The following is a 22,994-nucleotide window of genomic DNA, read 5'->3' as shown; positions in this document are numbered from 1 at the left end:
TTACAGCATTGATTGGACTTTCCTTTCACCACCAGATACATCCACAGCTGAGCATCCTTTCGGCTTTGGCCCAGTCGCTTCATTCTTTCTGGCACTACTAGTACTAGCCCTCCACTCTTCCCCAGTAGCATATTGGATGCCTTCCGACCTGAGGGGCTCATATTCCAGTGTCATATCGTTTTGGCTTTTCGTACTGTCCATAGGGTTTTCAGGGCAAAGATACTGGAGTGGGTTGCCATTTCCTTCTCCAGTGGATCATGTTTTGTCAGAACTCTCTGCTATGACCTGTCCGTCTTGGGTGGCCCTGCACGGCATAGCTCATAGCTTCATTGAATTACGCAAGCCCCTTCGACACAAAAAGGCAGTAATCCATGAAGGGGTTATGAATTCTAGTTTAGATTAATTATTCTTCATCTGATTTTCATTGGAATTCAGCTGCATCTGTGCCTTTGCACATATTATTATGGTCTTGAGTCTTGTCTCTCTGTTCAGTATCTGGAGTACTACAAATGGAGAGAACCAAGATGGTGAGTTGAAGTGAAATCCTTGTTTTCCACATTGATAGTGAAGGCCATCCATAGGATGATCTGTGGAATCCATGGTGCTGCTGCCACCAGCATCACAATTTCCTCCCCCCCCCCCATTTCTATTATCAGTGGATTAATGGCAATAACATGATTCATCTCATTTGCACCAGAAAAGAATACACAGATGAACAGTATATGAACTAATATAATTTTACAGATTTTGTATCAAGGAACATTTGGGCCCAGCAGGAACTTGCAATAAGCATAACACATTTCATAGTTGATGTATATATACAGCAAATTTAACTCTGTCAAAATCAATGAGGTATTGGAAATAATTATATATTATATGATATAGTATCTATATGAAACTCTTCTCATGTTCTTAACTGGGCAAAATGGTGTATCAATTTTTGAACCAGGATACCTTAAATCGATTGACTTTCAGAATGAGTCCAAAATCCAGGAGCCATGACTCCTGAAGGAATTATATTTGGGAAAGCTGCTTTCTTAATGCTGGCTACTGTTGCATTGCTGGGCTGCTGCTGCTGCAATCATGTGATCTTCAGTTCCATGACAGTTTCCCAGCCAGTCTCACAATCCCTCCCTTCCTCCTACACCCAAGAGCAGCCACTTACCTTCCTGCTGGAAAGGGAAGGAAAGGCAAGGAGGAAAAGAGGGAGGGGAAGAAAAGAACTCCTGCATTCTCTTTCTGGTTAAGCCACTTCTCCACATGCTCCCCTGACCTGTGCTCTACCAATGCACCTTCCCTAACCTGTGCTGCCTCTCGTGTATTTTCTCTGTCTTGCTCATTCCATGCATGCCTTCAGAGCACCTCTTCCCTCCCCTCCCCCATGTACCTTCCCCAGCCTGCATCTTGAGCTCTTTCACCATCCCCATGTGGACCTCTTGGACAACCCCACACACCTTTCCCAATCTGTGCTGCTCCCCATTTCGCATCCATCCCTGACCTACACAGCAGCTCTTGCACTTTCCTAAATACTCCCAGGGATCCTTCTGAACCCAAACCACTCCCCTGACCTTTGCAAGCCTTGACTTCAGGATTTCAAAGTCTTCTCTTGGATCTGGAGGACCTGATGATCTGGATGTGAAAAAACAGTTCAGTATTGAATCCTAGTAAAATTGAGTTATTGTTTATCAAAGCTCCACTGGTGTCTGTGGGGGAGCTCAACACTTGAATGAGCAAACCCACAATTTGGGGGTCTTCCTGAATACATGATTCATGCTGAAACACCAACTGGAAGCTATGGCTAAGGGGGCCTTTGCCAAGTTCTGGGTGATTGTGGTCCTACTTAAGGTGAGGGAACCTAGCTACAAGTGGTTGATGCCCTGGTCATCACCCACATGGACTACTGCAGCAAGCTCTACATGGGGTGCCTTTAAAAAGAGAAGCCTCAGCTGGTTCCAAGTGCAGCTGCCTATATGTCAGCCAGCATATTACATGACTGACATGGGCCAACGGGTTTTCAGGAGCAATTTAAAGTGCAACCTTTAAAGTCCTTTGTAACTTAATTAGTTTTGAGACTGCATTCTCCCCATAGAGTTGGGCCAACCAGTTCATTTCTGCCAGGAAAAGCTACTGGCATTTTCCCATCTCGCTCATCAACAGCAAATGACTACAACCAAAAAGTGCAAGTTTACCTTATGTATGATTAGAGCATGAAGCTTCATTTCAAGAAATAGTAACTGAAGCAAGAAACTTGGATATTTAAAGCACTGATTTCTTGAGGAAGAAATGGTATGTTTAATTTAGAAGTAAAGGTTGCCCTAGTTTTGTGGCTTAGATTCAAGAGCCAGAAGAACCCAAATAGCTAAGTTATCTGTCTTCAGAACTGCTTTTTCAGGTAGGCTGCTGGACTCACTATTTCATGAAATGGGATGAGAAGCAGGATCTTGCCAGTAGCTTCCCAGAAAGCCCATGCTTTAGTAGAGATATGATTCCAGGTCTCAGCAGACTCAGCTGAAGCCCTTGGGTTTACCCTAAATGGGCAAACTCATGCTTGTACTTCTCTGTTTGAATCCATTTGCACCACACAGTCCAATTTCTTCAGCCCTAACAAGGAAAACAAACTTTAATTCCTTTTTCCATCATCCAAACCACCTCCATCCATCAGACAAGGGGGAAAAAACTCAGAAGGGAACCACCCAATAACCCTATTGGTTCTTTGATCTGTTCCCAAAGAAATTTAAATCTTCAGTGGAGAGAAGAGGAAAGGCATCCCTCTCTGGCCCTTCGCTTGCTTCTCCTTGTGGCAAATGTGGGCCGCACCAGACTGCTCATAAGATACTCACCTGGAAGAAAGATACATCTCCAAGGTAAGGGAGACTTTTCTCTAGTCGGCAGAATTTGAGGGAACTACTAGTCTCTTTTTTCTCAGGACATTTAAAATGGAAAAATCAGCTTGTGATACACAGAAGGATGGTAAGAAATATTCCTTAACTCTTCCTCTTCCTTCTACCTTGCAAGATTGAACCCACATTCACATTCAAATCTGGTTCCTTATTTTTGAGAGTTAGCATTGATGTAAGCAACCTACCCATCTTTTGCAAGTTTATAATCTGGCCACTCAGCATCTTTTTTTTTTTGCAGATCTAAGGACAAACTGCCAGGTGTAAAGAGAGATGTATTTTGATTGAAACAGCATAAAACATCTCAGATAGTAATTGTGTGATCATCTGGGGTTTGGTTGTAGGTACCAAAGGAGGAATATCTTTAATAACAGCATCTGCAATTTTTTCTCACTCCATTGCTATCTCTTGCCATTAGTATCTTGCCACGCAGATCTTTCAGGTATTAAAGTTGCATTAAAATTAGTATAAAATTGATCATATTGGAATAAATATGCAGCCTTCAAGCAACAGTTCCTTGGTTGTTGTTGTTTTTTTTGAAAAGTAACTGTTTGATTCTGATTTCAACATGAATACATTTGATTGAAAGTGGTCATCTAAAAAAAAGATTGTCTTGTTTCATTTTATGCCTAATATATCAGAAGTTATTCTTTTTTGAACAAGGTAGGATTGTTTCTGAATAAACATACATAAGATCAGGTTCAGAACTCAGTATCTTGTTGTAGGGCCTGTGTGCACTATTATCAAACATTTTAAAATTTCTCATTGGAGCATTGTATGCTTGTAGTAAGGATAAAAATAAATCACATCAAAAATATTTATTATTCAAACATAGTATATTTTGGTATGTTAAATCCAAAACTAAAACAACTTTGAACCTGTTTGGAATATTCCTCTTCTAATAGTTCCAGATTCACTACTTTCCAATTTGTTAATTTAAATTAATAATGTAATTTTACTATTTTATCATAATTCTGGCACACATATTTTCTGCCACCTTAATAGTTTGAATTCTTATGTATTTGCTCCAGCACAGTGTGAGACTCAACTTCAGATGATTTTTATACTTATATAGTATTTAAAAGAATTTACTATCACTAATTTGTGCATAACCTTATAAAATATAACAACTGTAGTAAACTCCATATTTCAAACAAGGCAGAAGGAATAGCAGATGAGATTCTACAGGACCTATTCCAAAAATGGTAGCTTATTAAATATAAATTCTCTGGCTAATATATTGCTTTGGCTACTAATTCAGAGATGGGTTTGGATGGTTTTCCAGAAACTTGAGAATAACATGTGTTACTTTCTCTCCTTTCATAACTGCAGCACTATGTTATAGTTGTAGTTTGAACCATGTACTGCTGCAGTATGCATGAATGATAGAGGACAAATAATTTCTCCCATATCCGATGCTATCTCTAAAGCTTGGATAATTACAGATGATCCAATAATAAAGCTTCATAAAGGGAATTATTGGCTCAATAGTGCTTCACAAATAAAATGGGCCGTGGGGTAAATTTATTGATAATTATAACCTAGAACCAGGATTTTAATAAAAACAATCTGTTATTTTGATCGGCTGAACATTTATTCAGTTTCCATCTTTTATTACCACTCCTAACACATGAAATTTGCAAATTAGTTCAAAAGATACAGTAAGTAAGTAAACCTGTATATCAGTTCAAAAGCTAATCATAAAGAAAAACAAGTTACAGAGAATAGTCCAGAGACAGAAGAAATGCAGTTGAAAGCAAGACAGCTGTGAACTATACTGCCAGAATGCTGGGATGAGCTACAAAAATAGTGGGGTTTTTTTTGCTAGGATTTGAGCTAAGGAGGAAAACTATCTAGACAGAGCTTGAACATTTTCCCCTTCCTTTATTCATAATCTAACTGTACTTTTTGTTAATTTGTAGATCCATTTCAACATTTGCTTTTTGACGCTGAGCTTGTCGATCGGAAGGTCGGCAGTTTGGCGGGTCGAATCCCGAGTGCCGCGTAACAGAGTGAGCGCCTGTTACTCGTCCCAGCTTCTGCCAACCTAGCAGTTCGAAAGCACGTAAAAATGCAAGTAGAAAAATAGGGACCACTACGGTGGGAAGGTAACAGCGTTCCGTGCGCCTTTGGCGTCTAGTCATGCCGGCCACATGACCACGGAGACGTCCTCGGACAAGCGCTGGCTCTTCGGCTTTGAAACGGAGATGAGCACCGGTCCCTAGAGTCGGAAACGACTAGCACGCATGTGCGGGGGAAACTTTACCTTTACCTTACTATGATGAAAATAATTATTTAAATACTGGATTTGTTTGCAAAGTGAACCAAAAGGTACACACACACACACACACACACACACACACGGTTTTTGCTAGTGAATATCAGGAAAAATAAAGATATTAAGGATGTCTGAGAGTTGCTCAGTTGTGAGATGGGTGACATAAAAAGTTAATAAAAATCTGCAGAAAATACATGGCTGACAATGTCAAAAGATGGGCATGTCCATCGCCTTGAAGTCCTGCCTCGTCTTTATGTACCTGGTGGAAGCCACCCCCTGTAGCCTTGCTGATGATGATGATGGCTACAAGAAGGAAAGAACAAACTGGGAAACTTCTTTCTTCTGGTGCCAGTTGCCCTGTACAGGATATGGAAACTGGGACTGTGCTACATAGGGAGATCTCACTGCTCCCATCCTTATCCCAGTAAGCAACCCCTGGGGTTGTGTCATGTAAGTCCAATTACCTTTTAGACTGAGACCCATATGTGCACATAGGTAAGCAGGGAATATATATGGTGACAACTTAGTTTGCAAGAAAACAATACAGATGTCAGCAAAGATTCCTGCCATTTTCAATGCAATCCCACATTCCTCTTTTCAGAGTGGCCCTTTCATAAAATTACTGTTACCATGCCAATTAATGTTCATGTCAGCCAATGTACATCATTGTGGAACAACTAATTTTCTTTGGTATCTGGAAGAATCTTTGCTGAGACTAGTATAGATATCACCCAATAAGCCTTATTAAGAGATAATTTTTCTGCTATAATTCACTGTAATGTATCCCTTCAACCGTAGATGTCTTGGTTCTTCCTTAATCCATACCTAGTGATTCAATTTCATTATATAATAGGCCTCTGTCCCAACAAGAAAGTCAGGCCCATCTTTAGGCTACTTAAAAGATGAATTTTACTCTGATGGATTTGCAACAAGCAAAGCTGGAATCAATTTGTGGCCCTGACAAACTCTAATTACAAAGTCACGCTTGTGGCTCAGAATGTCATGCGGCAAAACTGAAGGAAGGAGGTTTATTTAAAAGAGTAAATGACTTGTTGTAATTGGCAGTTTTGGAACAAAACACTGCCAAATAAGATCATGGATCATCCTTATTGCACTTTACTGCAGTCATTTAGGCAGTTTAAATCCAAAGTTTTGGCATAATGTTTTTCAGAGTAAACTAGGAATTAGAGGCACACCGAGATAACTAATTTCTGTGGTGAGAGAGAAAGTTTGGAAAATAAAATAGCAGATTTTTAGCAATGTCCTTGATGACAGGTAACCAGCCAAACCACACGATAGCTGGGAAGAGAAGCTATTTCAGAAGAATGGTATGTTGTGACAGGGAAGAGAAAGGAGCCTATTTGGTCATTTAATAATTGTTTTTTTAAAGCTTCCCTCAAGAGGTGCTTCTGGCTGGAATATTTATTGTGCAATCTCAACATTGTATTGGATTAAATCATTTTAAGGTAAGATGCAGTAAAAATAGTATCATTTTAACATTTGCATTTGCTGATTTTTAAACAATTGCACATTGATTTCATTCTGGACTCTGTTCATTCTGCCCAACAGCTGTATTTTTTTTTTTAAAAAAAATAGTTTTAGTGATATTGTTATGGAACCTTACTATAGAATCGAGAAAGAAAATTTGAAAAAAATATGCATGTGGTAGGAAAATAATCAGAGCCAGATTGGTCTAATAATTAAGGTACCAGGCTAAAAACTAGGAGTGTTCTAGTCTCACCTACATGCAAAGCCAGATGGATGACCTTGGACCAACCAGTTTCTCTCAGCTCTAGGCAAGCCACTTCTTGCCAAAATCCCTGCAAGAATGTATCTGGACAGTTACCAGGAGTCCACATTAACTCCAAAACTGCATGTGTGTGTGCAGACACAGGTTTAGAAAAGATATCATGCTGTGTCCATTGTAGCCACAATTTCACCTGGATCTAAATGGATGAGAACAGATAAAAATGGTACCTAAGAGTTAGCCTCATTTTTGGCATCCAATTTACTGCCTTCCAGCTATGTTGTCATTACACATCTATAGATTTCAAACTCTATGTCTGAAATAATTTTTATTAGCTAATAAAGCAAAGTGGAGCTAATTAAGGAAAATCTTGTCAAACAGATCTTTCTACCAGATGTGGGTTGCAAACATTAGGAAGGTCATTAGATGACAGCAGGAAAATACAGAGGCATTGTTTGAAGCATAAACTTTTAATGCAAATTTGCCCCATATTTTGAGAAATGAACTTTGCAGAACTGCTCAAACTTGGAAAAACCCAGTGCAATGTTTTTGTTTCAGCAGAACTGTTTTAGCTACATTTCTTCTGATAAAGTTGGAGTAGAAATTAATAACTTATTCTTATATGTTAACATCTCATTGAATTCATTTGGATTACCAGTGCATTCCAAACACAGCAGAAAAATACAATATACTCATGAAATTGTAAGCCTGCTTCAGGGTACGTTCTTTGAGCCCAAAGGAAATTTCAATTTTAGAAATGATTAGGTAGCACTATTCTCATTCTTTGGTCAGGAAATGAAATGATGGTGGTTATACAAAGTTCAAACTTTGTAGGTGGGTATAAACAATGAAAGATCAATTTTGCACTGACCCCAGACCCCACTGTGGAATTTGCTTTGTTTGAACAGAGCGTCCTGGATATGGATGCAGCTTTGCTGAACTTGAACAATTCAGATACTAGAGACCTGTGTTGACAAAGCAACAAAAATTAATCACCACAAACAAACTTGAGGTTTTCTTTTGCCAACTCAAATGATTTTTTTTATTGTAATAGTACAAATAAATGGAATATTTAGTGGTCTTCATAAACAAACATCCATCTATATACAGAGCTTCTTAACTGCTTGAAATTACCCTCCCTTATCTTACACCATTGGATAAACTTTATCACTGCTTTGTTACATTATTTTCCTCTTTAAACGCCTTTATCTTATAGATAATCCTTGGGTTACAAACACTCCTTCAGCAATTGTTCAACGTTCTTCAGAGCTCCAGCTGCTGCAGTGTCTCCAAGATCAAGTGATAGCAGTCCAAGTGGTCAGTGCCCAGCTCACGATTATGACCTCGCAGCGTGATTGTAATTTCTGACATTCCTTGTGAGCTTCCCACACGCAAAGTCAACAGGGAAGCCAACAGGAAGTCAGGCACTTTTTTTGTCTTCCCAGACTCTGTAGCATTTGCCCATAACACCCACCCACACACTCATGGTACCTACTGTATGCACACATTCACTTTCTGCAGGGCTTGTCTGCAGCACAGCCTGCTTGCCTGGAACTCCCACCTCTTCCCACTTATTGACCCAGGGTTATAACAGCAACTGGCACTGCCAGGATTGCCATTGCTAAGTGATGTGGTCATGTGATATTGTGCTTTATGACAGCATCGCTTAGCAATGGAAATTCTGGTCCCAACTGATGTTTGTTTATGAAGATTACCTGTATCTTTACTTCTGCTTGCAGCTTAGGGAGGAGGGTGGAAACAAGCCCTAAGCTTCTTGGAAAGCTATCTCCTTGGTCATGCTTCTTGGAAAGCTATCTCCTTTGTCATGCTTCTTTACATTGTTACTCCTTTTCCAACGGAACTACAGTTGTTTGTCTAGGGCAGGGGTAGGCAACCTCGGCTCTTTTATGACTCATGGACTTCAACTCCCAGAATTCCTGAGTCAGCATAGCTGACTCAGGAATTCTGGGAGTTGAAGTCCATGAGTCATAAAAGAGCCGAGGTTGCCTACCTCTGGTCTAGGGGCACTCCCTTCTACAGATCCTTCTTCCAGATTTGCTTGCTGCTCAGTCATACATCCATCCTTCCTCCTCCTAGAGTTTTTTTTCTCTAACTTGGTTGCCTGCTTCCTCCAGCAGGTTTACTTCTTGCTCCTTAATGTGTATATTCCACCTCCAATCCATGCAGAAACACATAGCATAAACACAAAACTACTTTGTCTGACAAGGCTTCACCTCATAAATTTTGCTCTACAAGTCTTGCTCAGAGGGGTCCTAATTAATTTAGGAACCTTCTGATGGTTTATGTGTCACTTTTCATACTTTTGGGAAGCAGAAAAAACACACACTTTGAGTCAAACTATAATTCAAGCTCAGTGGCACATGCATGATTAAATGCTCCCTTGAAAGCATTTTTTAAAAAATACTCCCTCCCAAACCTACTTCCTACACAAAGTAATCTATTTTTCCAAACAACAGAAAAGCATAGGTTACATGGTGTAAAAGAATGGGTATGTATTTATGTATTTATTATGCAAGAGGCAAGGGATTGTCAAAGTGCATTCTGCAAGGATAACCAATGCCCTATGAGCCTAGATCAGCTCTTGATGAATTCCCCAGTCAAGATTGCCAGGAATATTTTTCCTTCCCTCTTTATAATATCTAGAAAATAGCTTTTATATTGTTTACCTCATCTTTTCTTTTTGTTTCTTTCCCCAGTTGAGCCTTTCTATTCTTGTATTTACAGAAGCACAATGGCCATGTGGATTATTTTCCTGGGGATTCTGATGCACTGCTCCTTCTTGGAGGTCCTGACACAATTGCCTGCTCAGCCCGAAAACTGCTCTGACCAAAGCCAGAAGATCAGCTTTAGCCACTCATATAAGTTTAATTTGCCCGAGTCCTTTCAGTTCAAGGTGGAACCCGACCCAGGGCCTCTCCAAGGCGACAATCACATGTTCACTAATGGCGAAGCAGATGAGGGCGAGGAGCAAAACATTGTATTCAGGCATAACATTCGGCTGCAAACTCCTAAAAGAGACTGTGAACTCCTTGAACATGTTAAAGCTTTGCTGGAAAGACTGGAAAATTTAGAGCTAGAAGTGGTACATCTGAAAGGGATCTGTAACCCGCAAAGGTGTTGTGGAAGAGGGCAAGGTGAGGAAGCTATTTGTATAGCCTGCTGACTGTATATTGTGCCCTATCATGTGCCTGACACTTGCCTTATATCACCCACCAAACACTGGTTTGCTTATCATCCGTATATGGGGTTCCAGATTTAGCTTAGTGGACTTCAAGACTTTTGTAAACAATTTCATGGGGTTTTTTTTCAGAGTTACAGTTAGAACAATTAACCAGTGGGACAACCTGCCTCCAGAAGTTGTGAATGCTCCACAGCATTTAAAGAAGAGATTGGACAATCATTTGTCTGAAATGGTATAGGGTTTCCTGCCTGAGCTGGGGGTTGGACTAAAATACCTCCAAGGTCCCTTCCAACTCTGCTATTCTATTCTATTCTATTCTATTCTATTCTATTCTATTCTATTCTGTTCTGTTCTGTTCTGTTCTGTTCTGTTCTGTTCTGTTCTGTTCCGTTCCGTTCCGTTCCGTTCCGTTCCGTTCCGTTCCGTTCTGTTCTGTTCTACCCTGTACCCAATAAAAATTCAGTCATTCATTTTATTATTATCCTTAAAAGTAAAGAGCAATATTGCATGTGTTGGCTTAAGGGTAAAAGGACAGCATTTAGCTCAAGGTGCTTTTTGCTTAAAACGAGCTCATGCATGTAAACAAGGCGTCAGTATTCATTATTCTTTTCAGGTGAGTTGGGATCTTGGTGCCCATGTGTCTTTGTCTTCCATTTTTCTCCTATGTTCTGGGCCTCCTGCTGAACAGGGGTGTCATCCTGCAGCGGCCATGGCACTTTCCTCCAAGAGATCTGCAGCTGCAACTGCGAGGAAGGCTGGGAAGGACAGGACTGTTCCAACCCCACGTGCCCAGGAAATTGCAGTGGTAATGGGCACTGCATTGATGGCCGGTGTGTTTGCAATGCTCGTTACGCTGGTGATGACTGCAGTCAACTCCTGTGCCCTGAGAACTGCAGTGGAAACGGGGCCTGTGTCCATGGGGTCTGTCAATGTCGTCAGGAGTTCACTGGAGAGGACTGCAGTGAGAAGAGGTGCCCTAATGACTGCAGTGGCAATGGGTACTGTGACAGTGGCGAGTGCTACTGCAAGGATGGTTTCACAGGGCTGGACTGCTCTGAAGGTAAGAGCCTTCCCCGGATGCCTCCAAATGAAGATTTCACTGAGCGGCCATTCTGCCGTTGCTTTTTCAACACAACCCAGTCTGGAAGAGGGGGGCAGAATCACTTCTGAACCACACCTTTTCCCTCATAGCATGCAAGGCCAGGATGCCTCTCTTCTTTCTGCCTTTCTTTTAATCAGTTAAGTCAATATGAGAGCGTTTAGAGAAATTCAAAATATTGAATAACTTTTGGGAAGCTCTTTCACTGATTAGTTTTTGTGTCTTGAATTCACTATATTATTTCAAAAACTGAGTTGTATTTTGGGCGGAGCCCTCTCCAAGCATGGGCCTTAGGCAACTGCTCCTGTTCTCTCAACCTTTATTTGTTTTTCAGTCAAATATTTTTATGGGAAGGTCTTGAAAAAAAACACACCTATTTTCCAATTTTCCAAAAATCTTTCCATCTTTTAAAAATATTACAGCCAAACAAAATCCATTATGGTATGATGTATGTATGGGTAGTTGTGCAAAATCATTTGGTTGCCCTGATTGTCGCTGTTCATATGGTCACATTATATGAAAGAGGCTAAAGGTATATGTAGATGCCATAGGTCTTGGTTGGGATTCTCCCTGTTTCCTTGGGTGCTGCATTTGTCCTTTTCAATTCCAGTTTCACTGAACTGGGAGCTCTGATTAATTTGCCATAGGATTTGTGAATACGAGGTACATTATCCCTCATTTAAAGGAGTGCAGCTAAGTACTTCAAGAGTGCCAGTTTCTCTTCCAGCAAAGTTGACACTTTTCTAATCTACTTACTTTTCTAAATGCTATAATGATACATGAAGTCACTTAATGGACTCTTACACTGCATATCAATATTTATTGAACTGTCAAGGATTTTAACTGCCATTCTGATGAAAGGGTGTTTTTGACCTTACTTGGATAGCCATAGAAGGACAAAATGCAAAAAAAGATACAGTTCCTATATCTTTAAAGGAAGATAACAGAAATCTACATTTCTTCCCCCCCCCTCCCTGCCCCTACAGTTACTTTAAGTTATCTCTGGGTTCTTTGCATTTGATCAAACATTTTGCTTAAAAAAAGGAAGTCAACTTAAGTTAATGCAACTTAAAATGGGTAGATTTTATTAGGTCCCAGATCTGCACTTGATGATGAAAAAAATTGAGTTCAGAAAGAATTGGACACTCTGCTGCTTAATGCATAAAAAACAATGTCAGCAAATATATATTGACAACACTTGTGCCACTAATTATATAAAAACGAGATGCTTTGATCTACAAATTGCTAAGCAAATTATACAGACAAAATGAAAAGTGATATGTCTTGCTTGACTCACAGGGTGCATTATTTTAAAATCTTCCCATTGTTTTCCAATAGTGCTTGCCCCATGGAATGTCCGTCTCCTTAAAACCACCGAAAATTCCCTAGTCATCGGCTGGGATAAGATAACAGATGTGGACTACTACCTCCTCAGCTACTTTCCTGTTGGGGAAGAGGCCTCGATGAAACAAATAAGGGTGCCCAAAGATCAGACAAATTATGAGATTCTGGGTCTGATTCCTGGCACAGAATATGTAATCACACTTCGCAATGCAAAGAAGGAAGTCTTCAGTAAACCAGAATTCTTGCAAGTTAGCACAGGTAGGACACTGCAATTCTCTTTCCATTATCTTTGAACCTGCAAGGATCTTTACATCAACAGAAGGCTGAGACTTTGAAAAACTAACAATGCAAACATTGTTTCTTAAGGAAATGGTACCCTATATGAATTATGCCTGTTTGGATGAACAAATGTCTCAATGAATAAATGGTAGCTATTTCTAATATTTTATCCCAACTTGGATTCTAGTATCCTACAAAAAAAAGGAAAATAGCTGATAGGGATCAGCTTAACTGTAACTCTTTTTGCAATGTTTTTATCTACTTAATTAATTTATCTTTTTCATTTGTTTCTTTCCTTGGTTACCTCCATAGCCAAAATGAGGCCAGTGGGCACCCCCCCCCCCATCTGACTTGAGTAGCATTTCATCCCGCTCAGATTTTCTGTCCTTTGTTTTTTTTGGGGGGGGGGAGGAATTATGTGTACATCTGTGCCATGTCAGTGGCAGTTTCTCTCTGAAAAACAACAGTTTAAAGACAAGAATTAACTCTAATTGACTACTTTAGCAGATAGTGCTAATATTCCCTCTGAATCCAGTTCCCTCAAGATTTCTCCAGAGTTTGGGTAGCTTTTTTCATGATCGTAGCCACAGCCAAGAATTACACGAGGAGTAAATATCCATGGCCTAAATTAGTTTGCCTGAGGGTTTGAAAGCTTCTTTTCCAAGGTATCTTTTCCTATCTCCAAGTTTAGAAAAAGGCAAAAACTCATAATTAAAGATCAGAAATGAAGCCTTTCCTTCCATCCAGTAGCCCTAACCCTAACCCCACTGATGATCATGGATTGTTTTAATGCCTGTTGTATGTATGGAAGCATATTTTTTGGATGGTGGGGAGAATCTCAGGAAAAGGGAAAACTTCCCCTGCCCCAAACTTACGTTTTCAGTCAAATCAGTGTTCTAAAAAGTGCATTTATCATGTATGGAGGCTTTTTACTATGTCATAAAATATAATCCTACTGGGTACTTTTGAGGAAGAAAGGACCAATTCTTGCTCCAGGATCTTCAAAGAAATACTGTCTTGTGCTGCAACCAGGCATTAAAATAATTAATATTAATTATTAATATTGATTGATTAAATCATTAATATGGGTGAATACTGTACTATTTTAAAACCTATTTGTCATAGTGAGGATTTCAGGTAACATGCACAGTATGTCCATTTGTGTGAATGTAATGTGTGTGTCCAGTTCTGAACAAGATTTGGGGAAGCTATATGCCATTTTAGAAAATGGCTGCCATGCAGGCCCATCCCAGTAGCAGAAGCTGTAGAGGCTAATACCAAAATTTATTTGTATTAGTTGAAGGCTAATACAAAAATCTGATTTTTGCTTCATGCAAAAATCACTAGCAGATTTTGGGAAAGCTGCAAGTATAAACGCACTCCTTTGTTTAGCATAGATAAGTGATTACATAATTCTTCATATTAAAAATGTCCTTATAATTAACACTGCCCACAAAAAGCTTGGCTGTTGTAGCCTTGGAGTCCTCTTTGTCAATGTTCATTTTAGCCGTTTCTGCCACTGGGCCTATCTGGGTGACGGAGGAGACTGTGAACTCATTGGAAGTGGAGTGGGAAAATCCGGCAGCAGAAGTGGATTACTACAAACTGAGGTTCAGTTCTTTGCCTGGAGAGGAGAAGGAAGTGGTGGTTCCCAAAAGTAATGAAGTCAAGAGCAGATATATCATCACAGGTAAGCTATCAATGGGTCCATGTGTGCATATCCAGAATAAGGACAATAAGTCTGTTCATTTGGTACCAAGTTGGCTGAGCAATAGCAGGAATGAAGAAAGCTTCTGTTTTCAGAGTTAGGGTTCTTGTCTATTTATATTTTATTGTCTTGTTATGTGCTTTCCATTTCTGGGATAGAGATCAATTTCTTTGGAAAGGAAGCCTCAAGCCTTGGCAACTTTAACATGGTTGGCTGGGTAATACTAGGAGTTGAAGTCCACAAATGGCAGGGAGGCAGGTGAACCCCAAAAGATGTGCTCCATTATTATGATGTTAATGGTATGAATCTTATGGTTTGCCGCACAGTCAGCCAGATGTACAGACTGGATTTGGCATTTTTTTTTCTACCTATCGAGTCACGGGATGTAAGCTGTTCTAAAGAAAGCTGTCTTTTGTAATTGACTGATAGTGAATTTGTCAATGCCGATGGTGTTCAAGTGGTGCTCCAGTTGTTTTGGGTTTGCACCCAATGCACCTATTACTATTACTACCTTTTTTTCTTTTATCAGATGTTCTATTTCTATTTGCAGGTCTTTGTATTTTATTATCTTTTATTCTGCTGTCTCCAGGTATTGCCATGTCCACTAACCAGACATTTTTGTTTTTCTTATTGACAGTTGCTAAATCTGGTGTACTATGTTGCAGGTGCCTATCTGTTTGAATTCTAAAGTCCTAGAGCACTTTAGTGTCTTCATTTTCTATTGTTTTCTCCTTTCTATGGTCCCACCAATTCTTGCTTGCAGGCAAATGGCATTTCTTGCAGATCTTCCAATGTACCATTGTTACTTCTTTGTCATGCCGCTGCTTGTAGTCAGTCTGTGCTATCTTCTTCCAGCAGCTACCTGCTTCTTCAGCTTCTTTGCATAGGTGGAACTTATTGTCTGTTGTTGTCTTCTCAATTCTGGTTTTGTATGCATTTTGTAATGTATTAGGCTTAGTCTTACTTAAGTATACCACGTGGGGTTAATTGCTGGAAGGTTGCTTAAGCAGGGAAGCTGGCTAACGGCTCCCAGCTCCTCAGACAACCTGTCTCCAGCGCCGCCATTGGCTGCTTCTAGGGCGGCAATAGGTTGCTTTAAACCTATTGGCTGCCGCCTAGAGGCCAGGGTATAAATTGCTGCATTCGCAGCCCTGTTTCTCAGTTCAGTTCCTGCACCCAAATAAAGAATGATTCTTGCTGAGCTCGCTCGCCTTGTCTCGTCAATCAAGCAACAAACCCAGTATCTAACACATTTGTTCTTAAGGCTTGGTCTTATGCTGCCAGAATTAGTCCCTCGGTCTTTTTCTTCAACTTTCCTGCTCTTAGCCATTGCCAGTTCTTGTTATTATCTGCTTTCCCTGCTATTTTTTTAATGTACTGGCCATGCATTGTTTTGTCTTCCAAAACCTCCTTTCTGCTTTTCATTGTAGGTCTTTCTTGTAGGCCATTTGGTCTCTCCAGTATAGTTATTCTTATTATTATGGTTAATATTGTTATTATGACTTATTACTGTTGGACCTAGCTGACTTATTATTGCAGAAGATGAAGGATAAAGTAGGGAGAAAGATCCATTTTGGTCTTTGTTGCTAAAGGCAAAATTCTCCCTACTCCTGGTCTCTTTGTCCAAACTGTTTTTGAACATAGGTTTAATACTATTTCAGAGTAGCACTAAATTTGTCTCCAGATGAAGTTTAGCAGCTGAAATTTAGGCTACCCTTTGACAAATTTCCATGAAACTACAATTGTTAAAAGTTGCTTCTCCAGACCCAACCCATGATAAGAGGGTGACTGATGGATATTTCTTTGCTGGTTGGTAATGTCTGATGGAAGGGGAAGAAAGAAAAACCAACCATTTTCTGTCATTAATATGTCTCGTATACCATTTGTAGGCACCATACCTATGAACATCAGTTCTACCCAACCTGTATATCAGTAAACAAAACATATATTTTATAAAATTCCAAATGCCTTTTATGACCTTCTTCAAAGGAGCTGAACCTGAGGAAGTACTGGAATCTACAAAACCTCTCAGCACTTTATTAGACTATAATTAGCCTTAGATCAGGGGTGTCAAACTGCCGGCCCATGGGCTGGAGGCGTCATGCGGAAGCCACGCCCACCCCAGCTCTGGCAATGGGGAAAAAGTCACAATACGTCGCAACACATTACGTGACACGGCGAGTTTGACACCCTTGCCTTAGATAATTTAAAATTCACTAGAATGGAAACTGTTCAGTAGTTGTCGTATTGCTACAGTAAAGGCAATGGTGAGATTCACATATGTGAACAACTGGTTCTCTGTGTGGATGCCGCTTCTGGAAGTCCATTCTGGGCCTGGGCAACAAAAAAATTAGCTACCAGTTCTGCTGAAGTGGTGTGAACTGCCTGAATCCCACCACTGAGTAAAGATCTATCTTGTGTGGCTATAAAGTGCATTATGCAACAAAGCCTGTGATGAAAACTGCAGATTGCGGCCATAGACTTAACAAAAGAATTTGTTCATACAATCTGATACAAAACATTAAAGCTTTGCACCAACAGCTTCCATGATGTCAGAAACAGTTGAAAAGTGATGTAATTGTTTTGAGTGCAATAATGTAGAACCAAAGTGAAACTTTATCCTTCCTCAAATATGTTGTCAAAGTATTACTCTGGACATATTATTGAGGAAATGTAAAGCAAACTTGTCCCATTAAACCTTGACAGAAAATAAAATAAATGTACAATTATGTCTCAGACCATTTTATCTTTCCCCCTTTCTGTTTCTCCTTTCCATAGGCTTGAAGCCAGGAACCAAATATAAGATCACTGTCATATCTGTGAAGAATGAGGTTGAAGGGAAGCCATCTTCTGTACATGGATGGACAGGTATAAACAGAAGGCTTTTTTGTAGCATAATGACATCTTTACACAATGTCACAGCACAATCGCTATTGGTCTTCACAGCTGTTGCAGCAATTGGCCATTCAGCTGAGACTGCCAAATATGGCTCCCCATTCTTTCCAATCACACTTTACTGAAAGGTAGTGTCCAGGAAGAAACAACAGGCATGCCAGGAAGAAAAGAGATGATCTGGTCCCAACTTCTGTGAGTTGTTTGGTTGGTATGCAGAGTCTTGACAATTATGGATTAGATACATACAGTATATGTTCTCTGAGTTCATATAGCTGTGTGCTCAAGATTAATCTCAATATGTGAAGGTTGGGGGTATGGCTCCCCCATATGTTGAATTTAGAGAGATTTTAGCCACTTGAGTAGGACTTATATAATTGTTTCTAATTTTGTGCCTTCCAGATTCCAGAATTTTCAGGTAGAAAGCCTTTGGGGCAATACCCATTTGAGATTAGTATACAGCTCTGTGATCCATCTTGTGGTGCCCTTTCCTCAACTGGGAGACCTTCACGGGGTCATTCATGACCTAGTCACTTCATAATTGGACCACTGGAAGCTTTCTGACAATCTTTTGCCCCTTAATTTCTGTTACAAATCTTAGGGAGAAACTTCCCCACCTTGAAGTTTATTGGCCCTGAATTCTATTTTGAAACTTCTCCACAGAAAGCCACATACCAAAGGCCATTGTAGATTTATATTTAATGCAGGCTCTATGCTAATGGTTAAAATCAATGCATGGAGAGGAAAATGCATCTGGGGTAGCAGGTCAGACTTCCTATTGCTATGTCTTCAGTTACTAGTCTGAAAACTTGGGAGTGAGGTTGACATGATGACCACCGTTTTGGCCTTCCAGCCTTTGGAAACTATTTTAAAATGTATCAGAGGTTAACCCAGGCTGCTTTGACTATTTCAGATTAAAACATCAGGATATTATGTGCTCAGTGATGTTTATACATTTGTAACTTTTCATGGTTTCATGGTTTGCTTCTGTGTGGGATGGCTACCACCAAGCTTCTGGCTTTGGAATAAAGACCACAAATCTGGCTTCAGAATCACCCAAGAATGAATTGTCTAGCATGACATCAGTCAGAGGGCAGACTGCTGGAGTTGCAAGTTTTGGCATTGCAGTCTTATTTCTAATTGTATAACCCCACCCCCCCCAAATGACAGTATTGGTGTAAGTCAGGGCCAAAAAGAGCCAAGGTTGCCCTCCCCTGGTGTAAGTGAAGCTTTGCTAGTTATTTGTTGGCTGGTACATTGAAAATGGCTTGATCAGAAAATGTCCCTTTGACTGGAGATTTGAATTTGGCAGAAGTCTTATTAGAAGATGTGCTTCTAAGAACATGCAGAATGCTAAAAGGATACCAAATAATTAAGTAGCATCAGAAAATCAGAAAATGTTCATAGTATTTTTGTCTTGGTTGCAGATTAAGCTTAGCCCAGTTTTCAATGAATATAACAGACATTCCTTATATTTAAAGAGAAAGATAAATTTGTTAAGAAATACATAAGACTGAAAAGCCTTACTTTTCTCTAAGCCACATTTTAAAGGTCATGTAGTATAGGCCAGGGTGTGCAATGGCTCAGCAGTTAAAGACACAGCTACTTGTTAGTAGCTGTGTTCAAGATCTGAATGGAGTGATGGGGTGAGTTCCTGTTATTTGCCCCAGGTTCTGCCCACCTAGCAGTTCAAAAGTATACGAATGCGAGTAGATAAATAGGTACCACTTTGGTGGGAAGGTAAAAATTTCTGTACACTTCAGTGTATAATCTTGCTGGCGACATGTCTATGGAAATGTCTTCAGACAATGCTGGTTCCCTTGGCTAAGAAACAGAGATGAGCACTGTCCCTTAGAGTTGGACAAGATTAGTCAGGGGAAACCCTTACCTTTATAATATAGACCAGCAAAAGAGAGGAAGCTGCCTTTGTTAACATAGAATTTCATTTAACTCACCATTGGCCAAGTAAGAAGGAGACACAGGGACATGATGTGAAGACCCATCCCCTCATCTAACCCCTGCCATTTGCCTCAGTAATCAGAATGCTTTTTGGAGGAAGGAGATGATGCTGTCTTCAATATATCTGAAGGAACAGTTGTGGTTTCAATGGAATGTTTTCATAAACAAACGAAGTTTTTCTTGAGGTATTTGCAGGAGTTCTCTAAAACCATTCCTTTATTTAAAAGAAATAGGTTCTCTCACCACACATTCTGGCAAACCAGCAAGAAAATCAGAAAAGCATCACATAAATATAGATGTCAAAAACACAAACTGCCCAGCTGTATCATTGTATGAAAAAGAGATTATTGGAACCATTACACCACAGCTTTGTAATGATTTGTCAGCCATTATCTTGAAAGCTAGGCCTTATATGTGTTTGAGGAGAGTTGGAAGACAAGGACACATCCCTAACTTTTGATCACTAACCATTGCAACAATTCCCCTCTCAGTATCTCCACAAGTAGTTTTATTTCTGGAATGCCTTTTATATTGGAAATTACCAGTCCTGTCTATTTCTGATACCAACTTCACTCCAGGATTTGAACAAGTAGGAGAGAAGAAAGCAAAGGTAGATATAACAGTCCACCTCATCTTCATGCAGTGTTCCAAAAATAACGAGGGATGTCAAACTGAGCTTTTGCTACTCATTTGTTACTTTCTTTCTATTTGCCAGTTTTAATTACTCCTCCAAAGCAGCTCATTTGAAGATAAAATCCTAAAGTCCATCATTGTTATCAGAATGCTCAGGCTGATATGTTTTATCTGCTGGCTGATGATTTGCTGAAGGGGGTAGGTGGCAACAAAGCCAGAGGAGAAAGACAATCACCTTGCCTTTATTATGGCACCATCACAAATTAGGATAATAGTATTTGACAGTGACTTAGCAGAGACATGATGGATGCATGGTAGGGATTGGCAATGGGGATAGCAAATTTTATGCTTGCATTGCTTTCTACCACCACATGGGCAGGTATATAATGCTAACACAGTAGTGGGAAAGACCTCTGCCCAAGCATGATTTTACATACGAGGCAGGAAAAAATGATCCAACTCCTGAGGAGCAAGGGATCAGCACAGGCTCTGATCATAGAATTGGCCCTCCACAAGATGTTTTAGGCCAATTCTGTGGAAAGACCACACAGACAACCTCTGCCAAGTGGTTAGGTCATTTGAATGTTACTCTAGCCACACAAAAGAGCTGCCCTCAGAAAAATAGACTCCACATAACTTGTTTAAAATGTCCCCAAATTATACAAAAATCAAAGTAATTATTTATAATTTGAGAAAACTCACCATGAAACTAGATGGTGGTGATGGTAAACCACATTGATGCTCCAAGGGGAAAGAGGCAGAGTACTTGTTCACATTCAGCTGGAATTTCTTCCCCTCCCTCCATCAGTTATTTGCAGGTAAGAGCAGTTTGGAATAAACACAGCAGTTTCACTCCTTTTCTTGTAAAGGCCTTGAGGTGCAGGAGGAAAATCTGCTACCAAGGCAATGGTTATATATTCTGTATCTGTACACATTTCTGGGGAAGAAATATGATATAAGAAAATACTTCAGACAAAATCTTTCCCAATTGTCACCAAGTTGTAGTAGGGCAGGAAACCATATCCAGACCTGCAAAATTCTGTTACTAGGTATATCTTTATAGTAACAGTGATAATGGCCTACATGAGACGTTGGCTTCTTGGTCTGGTTTATCATGAAGTGTTTACAGTTCTTATGCTGCCTGTAGAAACTACCACACGGCAGCCCATTTGATTTAAGAAGTTTACCAAAGATGCTGTAAAGTGAATATACATTTCTTCCATGTTGTCCTAAGCAATGAGGCTTTCTAAAACCCTTTAACATGGCACTAGGATCTCTTTCCAAGAAAAAGTTGGATGTTTGAGTATATTAAGAGAGTATTTCTACTTCTGTGGAGCTTTTGAGACCTTTGGAAGAACTGAGTTTATCAGTGGTACAGCTGACAGGAAAACAGTTATCATGAAGAAAAGAATGCATCATAGGAGGAAGGGGAGTGGCAAGCAAATATGCTAAAAACAAATATGTCAGAAATGTGAGGAATACAAAACACTGGTTCTTTGGGAATTCCCAGGAATTAGACTAGTCTGAAGTTTTAAATATGCCAGAGCTGTCTTGCTTGTAACAAGATGTCCGGTTGAAGGGGACTTCCGGTTTGTGTTGTGGCAATGCATGGCTGCTTTCCACAGCTGCTTTCTCCTTGCCAGTGGGTTCTAAACAGGCCTAAATTTGCCCCAGAGAGGCGATGAAGAAGGAAAGGACCCTTGTCGATCATGGAAAGATGGCGGTCAATCTGTTTGATCCAAGGAAAGCCCTCCAAACTGGTAGGGGAAAGACTGGCTGCATTTCTGTGGCTAGTCCAAGCTACTGACAACTGAACAAAAAAAGCACTTACCAGCATTTTAAACAGTGTGTTTGGAACTGGGTGAGAATATTGATCCTTTCTCTACTATTTTGATTCTTGACTCCCTGGAAAAGACAGATTCCCAAAAAGCAAGAATCCCCAAACGTGAGAAGGAAGGGGATTTTTGCCCCACCCTTCCAGAGACCTGAAAGTGGCAGTTCAATTCTTTTTAGGGGACGAAAATAGAGAAGAATATAATACTAAAGTGGAAGTAATATAAAGACACAGCTTTGATAAATCTTGAGAACTGAGAAAACTGTTAAGATCTTTTTTTGAAAGAACATTTGGATGAAATTCAAGAAACTTTAAAGTTGAAATAAATGTTTGCTTTAAGTGCTGGAAAATGGATATCTAAGGACATCTACTGGCAGCAGAAAGGTACAGCACTAATTTTGTTATGTCTAGAGTGGGCTTGGCAGAATGTCCAGAAACAGATAACTACTTAGCTTCTTTGATCTTTAGTGAAGCTCTTAGTTCAACAGAGAGTAGATGGCAATGGAGAAAAACATTCTGGGCTATTTTCTGCATGGTGGGAGTTACAACAGTTTTGAAATTTGTTGACTGTCTTGGATTACAAACGTTGACTGAACTTTAACTCTTGACTTTCTGCCTCTTGGTTACTTTTGCCTGGGGGAGACTTATGGACTGATTATAGGGTGGTTGGACATTTTGGATTACAAACATCAGTTGACTGATAATTCTTGGATTCCTGGACAGAGGAACCCTTACAAAGTACTCCTTTTGGTGGTGGACCTATATTTTGGAACTTATTGGACTATAAAGGCTATATACAAAGAATATAAGAACTTTAAATTGAAATTTAAGTAGTGTATTGTTGTATTGACTATAAGATTGGTCATGTTAGATAAGCTTGGGAAATATAATAGAGAGTGGGAAGAAAAATGAGTGCTCCATACCTAGCTAAAAGTGGTAAAAAACCATCCCCAGTATTTGCCTCTGAAGCCCCCAACCTGGCAACAGGCCAACCTGGACTGATGATAAGGGTTTTTAATTATGTTTTTAATGTTTTTATTGGTTTTAGTGGGGCTTTGTGATAGTTTAATTTTTTTTAATATTTGTATTCTGTATTTTATTGTTGTTAGCCGCCCTGAGTCC

The 22,994-nt window shown here is 39.8% G+C and overlaps 1 protein-coding gene across 1 annotated transcript in view; it reads left to right on the top strand.

Moving 5' to 3' along the window:
- Positions 1–9,674: 9,674 nt before the first annotated feature.
- TNN (tenascin N) overlaps positions 9,675–22,994 on the top strand; it is a gene marked incomplete at both ends in the record, with an annotated part of 43,706 nt that continues 30,386 nt past the window's right edge. The window contains 5 exons of the mRNA XM_081325534.1: positions 9,675–10,077; positions 10,813–11,184; positions 12,562–12,825; positions 14,354–14,536; positions 17,333–17,422. Of these exons, the coding sequence (XP_081181660.1) occupies positions 9,675–10,077; positions 10,813–11,184; positions 12,562–12,825; positions 14,354–14,536; positions 17,333–17,422 (1,312 nt within the window). The remainder of the gene's footprint in view (positions 10,078–10,812; positions 11,185–12,561; positions 12,826–14,353; positions 14,537–17,332; positions 17,423–22,994) is intronic.

The sequence above is a fragment of the Vipera berus genome (genome assembly GCF_964194415.1).
Source record: "Vipera berus genome assembly, chromosome: 3".
In the NCBI taxonomy this organism is placed as follows: Eukaryota; Metazoa; Chordata; class Lepidosauria; order Squamata; family Viperidae; genus Vipera; species Vipera berus.
This window is presented reverse-complemented; position numbering and strand designations above follow the sequence as displayed.